Source organism: Electrona antarctica (assembly GCF_951216825.1).
Source record: "Electrona antarctica genome assembly, chromosome: 11".
Lineage (NCBI taxonomy): Eukaryota > Metazoa > Chordata > Actinopteri > Myctophiformes > Myctophidae > Electrona > Electrona antarctica.
Genome location: NC_136792.1, coordinates 30,204,469 through 30,210,998, shown reverse-complemented (window position 1 = coordinate 30,210,998; position 6,530 = coordinate 30,204,469). Strand labels below are relative to the sequence as shown.

Here is a 6,530-nt window from a genome sequence, read left to right as displayed (position 1 = left end):
ATCTCTTGAGCTGCCTCGTTGTAGGAATGGCGAGACTTAAGCCTGCCTGGTGGTGCCGCCGTGCCGTTGTTGTGACCTCACTGACACCAGATTAATAGTTTAACTCCTGCTTCTCAACTGTGCCGTATTAAGAAGCTCTGTTTAAAGGTCGAGGTCGCTTCTTGCCCTCAGAGCATCTTACTGGTTATAACACTATGTGGAAATTGACAACAGATGTTTCTTCTTCTGCACATCTTTTGGAGGATTGTTGAGTAAGAGTTTGTTGTTAATTTTCAATCTGTAGGCCTGGGCCATGGCTCAGTGGTCCAGGCACCTTGGCTGGTAATCCAGTCTGGCAGTTTGACTCCCGATCCCGACGGCCTTTACTGCATGTCTTCCCCCCATCTCTCTCCCCATTTCCTGTCAGCCTACTGTCTGTCCTTCCATAAAAAATATAAAATAAAGGCGAAAGCCACAAAAAAACATTTAAAAAAAGGTTTCACTCAGGCAAATCACCAGTAGGAGACTGAATATCCAGATTGATTCACTGTGGTTCACAAAACTTTGCATGTAAACTAATTAGGGTTCTCATGGTAATTATATTCCTCTGTGTATATTCAGTAGCTTCTCCTCAGTGGTGGGAACAACATGCATTTACTCAAGCTGTTTTGAGGTACCTTTACTGCAGCATTTTTATTTACACTTAATGCTTCTACTCGACTCCATCTCAGAGGCAAATGTGTACTTTTGATTCCACTACAATTATTTGACATCTTTAGTAGTTACTTTGTAGATTTAGATGCTTTATTACAAAACATACATTGCCCGATTAATCCACATTTTATACTTTATACTTAAAACATTGGATCTACAAGCTCAGCATGCGTGGTGAGCTTGTAGATCAGCTGTATTCTCAAAAACTGACCAATTGTGACAAATGTTACTACTTTTGCTTTGGTATATGAGTCTTTTTTTGTACTTTTATACGTTTTATTCAAGTAAAACATTGTGAATACAAGCCTTTTATTTGTAACACAGTATTTGTATTCTATATTGTGGTATTGGTACTTTTAAGTAAAGTATAAGTACTTCTTCCACACTGCGTCTCCTCTTCCCTGACTTGTAGCAGTGGTCTCTGCCCCCGGCAACACACATACAAATTAACTGCAGTGTTCACTTCAGCTTGGGTCTCCATAGTAACACTCATTAGGTGAAAGGGTGAAACAGGCTGCTTATTTGAAGGAAGGAATAGTCATCCGCTATCTCCACAGAACAGACGTCTAACTCCCGGACAAAGACAATTGCATGTGCAAGTGCATAAATATTCAATCCTCTGCATGCTGTCTTTTGTCCGTTGACAGCTTAGTATACTCTAAGGTTGACAGGTGTACATACTGGAGGCAAAGACCAGAGGTTCCTGTTACATGTCTCTATCAGAACAGAGCCTCCTTTTTGTCCTTCTTGTCTGCTTTATTTCCGATGTTGATGTATGAACACATAATCGCAGTAACATATGTTTCGTTGACACTGGTTATTCAAAAAGCTTTTGAATAACCTGCGTGTGCATTTCAACGAACCAGTGCTCTACATATCACAATTAAAATATCACATACGGCTGCAACTGATGATTCATCTGTCAATTATTCTTTTGATCATTACATTAATCTGCATGATTTATTTATCACAATTATGTAGGCCTATATGAATCTTGCAATTCTTCATCTTGAAAATAATTGTGTTTATCCAGAAGTCACATAATAAAAACGTATTGTTACATTATAGGCCTACTACATTATGGAACAAATATAGGCATTAACATTTTGGTGAAGTTGTAAATAGCAAACATTAGAAATGTTATGATAAACCAATTATTGAATTACTCAAATGTGATTGGATTCATTTTCTGATGATGGATTAATTAGCTATGAATGAGATCATGTACAAGATATGACCAAATTACATGCTGGTTGTATTTTAGAAGATATGCCGATGGACATATATGAACATGCAGCCCAACAACAGATGTAGGAAATACAGAGAAAAACAGAAATTGCGAGAAAGAAAACGAGAGAGAGAGAAAGAGGGAAAGAGATGTGCATGTTTGAGGCAGGATTCAGAGACCACTATCTCACTTGCAGGAGCTTAAAAACAAACATCCTGCCTCAGACATATCCACTCTGCTTCTGTCTGTCTCTCTCTCTCTCTCTCTCTCTCTCTCTCTCTCTCTCTCTCTCTCTCTCTCAGATCATGATGGACTGTCCATGTTTTCATCAGTTGCTGTTCCTTGCAGGACCTGCAGCTGTTTGTAACGCTCGCTCTGTCTCTCTCCCTCACACACACACACACACACACACACACACACACACACACACACACACACACACACACACACACACACACACACACACACACACACACACAAACACACACACACACGTAATAACATGGTAAAAACGCATGTGAAAAAGTGTGTATTATAGGGGCCCATTTGGGACTTTCTCAATGTCATTACTGTGTGTGTGTGTGTGTGTGTGTGTGTGTGTGTGTGTGTGTGTGTGTGTGTGTGTGTGTGTGTGTGTGTGTGTGTGTGTGTGTGTGTGTGTGTGTGTGTGTGTGTGTGCGCGCGCGCGTGCGTTTGTTTTTCCACATTTGTTTCTAGATGTGATGTATCATTTGCCATGCCGTGGACACGTCAAATCAACAACAGAAAATGTTGTATATGAGAGAGAGAGAGAGAGAGAGAGAGAGAGAGAGAGAGAGAGAGAGAGAGAGAGAGAGAGAGAGAGAGAGAGAAAAGATATTATGGACTAATTATATGAACATTAAACAGCCCTGAAACTGTCCCTTGCTGTTTGTTTATTTACAGTCAATAATGTGCAACAGCTGCATGGGGGGAGGTTAGCTCTGATCCATAGGCCTATAGCTCTATGGACCAGAGCTAGGGGAGGTGGGCTGTCGCCTATACATGCCCAAAATAGGGCTCGGTTAATTCAGGTGCAGTCGTGCAGACCAGGAGAGGACCCTTAGGGCTTCTTTTAGCAGTGGTTAGTAGGCCTATGCCACTCCAACAAATTGAAAACAGTGAAGATGTAGCCTATAGGCTATATGTCTTGTTTAACTGAAACAAACTGCAAGGCTATACTACTTGGCCTCACTCCCCGAACCCACCTCACCCCTGCCCATTTTGACAGGCTGGAATGGCTTAGGGTTGATGACTACTACCCCCTTTTCCCATTACTGGATTTTCTTTTCTCTGTTTACTTCCTTTATGATGATTTTCCAGTTTTTCTTATAAGTGTATATTTGTACTTCTCTAAATGTTCTGATGAATTGAAAATGGTGGACCCTGTTGTAAACAAGTGTAATGCTTTATCATGGTGTCGTCCACATTAACAGTTTTTGTATTGAGTTGTGCTTGTTTGAAATGTAGTAAATCAATCAATCAATCAATCAATCAATCAATCAATCAATCAATCAATCAATAAATCAATCAATCAATCAATCAATCTCAATCAATCAATGATTTCAAGTAGGCCTATATGCCCATGATTTGAAATAGGCGTGCACCCTCTAAAACTAGCATAGAGCCCTATTATATGTCCGTTCTCTTGAATTCTCTCCATCCTCTTCAGTAACAACTAGGCTTGCGTTGCGTTATTACAACACTGCCATCTAGCGGTTAAATTAAACATCACATCAAAAAAGAAAATGGAAAAAATCACACCCGTGTGAAGTTAGGGGCGCTCTTGTCGTCGTACATCATCCAATTAAAAATATATGATGTAATCCATTCATTGTCAATGGCAAATGTGTTAAGGAGAGTTAAGGACAAAAAGATGCAGGCACCCCTACCCCTCAAAAAAGTAAATACTTGTACAAAATGTATTCTCTTTTATTCTCCACACAGCAGACATTTTGTTTTAAATTAAGCCTCACAAAGTGAAAATAACAATGAATATGTAGGCTACACGCTACAGTGTGTTACTTTCATCAAGTATAACTATGAATGCTTATAGGCCTATTTAACAGTGCGCCGTGTGTAGATCATAGTTAAAACAAATACGATTTAGTTATACAGACAAAACAAAACAAGCCTTACAGATCTTTCAAGTGGGTCCCAGGTACATTTTACTCATGATCGAGCTATATAGTAAAATCATCACTGTTAAGTAGAATACAGGGGCCCAAATTTACCCTATAGACCCCTCTGTAACTCTGAGAGTGGTGAGTGGAAGTTTAATTTTGTTCCACTGTGGAACCAAATGTACCGTACAGTAGCCTACCCGGGGATCATTTGGCTCCATTTATATCACTAGTTAAATTGAATAACACTCAGGATTGTATTGCACAGAAGCGCTCAAGAGCAGTAGTAAAGTTCTATTTCATTGAGTCCGGTTGTAAAGTCCTCTACCTTTCATACTCTTTGGTGAGTGGGCACGAAGTCTGGCACCTCAATGTAAAATTCTATAGTCTATATTTTTTCCCAAACTTGTTGATTTTTTTTTAACATGCTTGAACATTAAGCATGTTAAGGCACAATATTTCAACAATTGCTACACATTTCTACAAAACCAGCCAGTCATTCTAAACAATAATTTGAATGGACCATTTTCCAAAGCATCAGACTACTAGCCAATTTTACATTGAGGTGCGCATGCAGACTTCTCAAGGAAAGGGCCAACTCTTCCTGTATCCAAGCTAAGTAACGAGCTCTATTTTTGGTCACAGTTCTCCTTCCCGGTGGCGGTGGGTACCGTCATAGATATATATCTATGGGTACCGTCGCCGGCCGAGTCATCGCTGTTCTCCGGACTTGATGATGATCCCTTGTCGCGAGGGGGGGTGGCGGTGTCTTCGGAGCCAGGCTCCATCGTCCCACTGTCCGACTCCTCCTCGATAGCGAAGCGCACGTCCGGGCTGGAGCACAGCGAGCTGACGCTGCTCTGTTCCGCGCAGAGCGCGCAGGCCAGAGGGGACAGCGGAGACAGCTGGACCCTGCAGCCGCCGACATCATACAGTCCATGAGGCAGGGATACCTGCACGGCTCGCAGTGCCGCCGGGATGTAGGGCTGCATGAACGGGATGCTGTTCTTCTTCGGGAACAAGCCCCACTCTCGCTCTTCCTCCTCGTGCACCAGGCGCGTGAACACGTTCGACCTCCTCTTCTCTCGCCGCTTGGAGCGAACGTAGCCCAGCATGATGCCGAACAGAAAGACTCCATAGAAGGACAGGACTATTAGAATGTACAGGTACGCGTTGCCAGTGCTGGTCCTGTCCGTCCAACTCTGGGACACTTTCGACGTCTCGAGAAACTGAACCTCCGGTGCCGTGGAGTTGTGTGGTGGTTGTTCCATTCCCTGCAGCCTACGATGGCGGCGTCAGAAGTTGTCTGCAGACGTGGGAGAAAATACAGGCTATGCATGAGGATGCGCACTTTACGCACGGGATTACGCACACAGTTCAACAAATTTAGAAACGCAAGAAGCTTATGTGTGTTAGCAAATAAAGAATATTTTATACCAACATGAATTAATAAGAAACAATAACCAGACACATATATTGCCTTTGCATTGAATGAAAATGCCAACTCACCAATAAAAGTATAGCTCGGGTGCATATGAGCCTGTGTTGTCTCTGTTATGTGCGCCTCTGCAGTTTGGCAAGCTGGAGGATGGACGTGAGCATTTATGTTGGGACCCCGGGATGTCATTAAGTCACGTGGGAGGGGCCCAGTGGTCGACAGAAATGTTTGGCTCAGAGCTGAGAAGCTGCCTTGTGAACTTATACAGAGAGCAGAGTAGCATGCAGACTCACACATGAAAACATTCAATACTGTTGTATCTCCTATTTGTTGAAGCTGTGCTTGTCTAGTATTACTGTACTGTTGTAGTGAAAATCTAAAATAGACAGACAACATATAGGAAGACAGACAGACAGAAAGCTTAATAGTTTAACAGTTCAAGTTAGTTAGTTAGTTAGTTTCATTTATTGTCCACGTGTGGAAATTTGTCTTCGGTCTCAACAACAGTAAAAAACTAGAAAAAGTGCCCTTCTGGGCACAGGTCTCCACCAGGAGGATAGTGTGTGTGATGTTTGGCAAAATGTTTAGGAGTAGGTTAATTAATATAAACATGTTTTTTTTGTTTTCTTTTTGCAACAATTTTCTTCATTTTGTTGAGGAAATGCAGATCCAGATCACTCATAGCATCTCTGAGGATAGAATTCTGGATGAGCAGGACAAAACGGGCCACTCCTGAAAACTTTGGAAGGCAATCTTAGCCAATCAGTGTAGAATCTGAGAAATCCAACAGACTCGTCTTGAACACATAACTACAGAGATCATGTGTACCGATTAGCGTGAGATTTTGATGAAATCTGTGCGACTAACATAAACAGAAAGCGTGTGTTTTCCAGAAAGCGGCCTCATGGTGGCGCTATAACCGGCAGATGTGGAGGGATGCAGGGAAAATGTTTTTCCATGGCCTCTAGGGAGTGCATACATAAGTTGTATAGTTCGATGTAGTTATAGGTAAAAACAGGAATTGCCCTGT

At 41.9% G+C, this 6,530-nt stretch overlaps 1 protein-coding gene across 1 annotated transcript; it reads right to left on the bottom strand.

Annotated features, from left to right (window-relative positions):
• Nucleotides 1–3,892: 3,892 nt before the first annotated feature.
• kcne4 (potassium voltage-gated channel, Isk-related family, member 4) lies at nt 3,893–5,667 on the bottom strand. Its single transcript, XM_079514380.1, has 2 exons — nt 5,572–5,667; nt 3,893–5,368 (listed from the first exon to the last, which is right to left on the bottom strand). The coding sequence occupies exon 2, from the start codon at nt 5,331–5,333 to the stop codon at nt 4,692–4,694; it is 642 nt and encodes a 213-aa protein (XP_079370506.1). The 5' UTR covers nt 5,334–5,368; nt 5,572–5,667; the 3' UTR covers nt 3,893–4,691.
• Between the last annotated feature and the right edge of the window lie 863 nt (nt 5,668–6,530).

Coding starts and splice junctions, on each gene's coding strand:
- kcne4 (XM_079514380.1), bottom strand. CDS start 5,333: ATGGAACAACCACCACACAACTCCACGGCACCGGAGGTTCAGTTTCTC.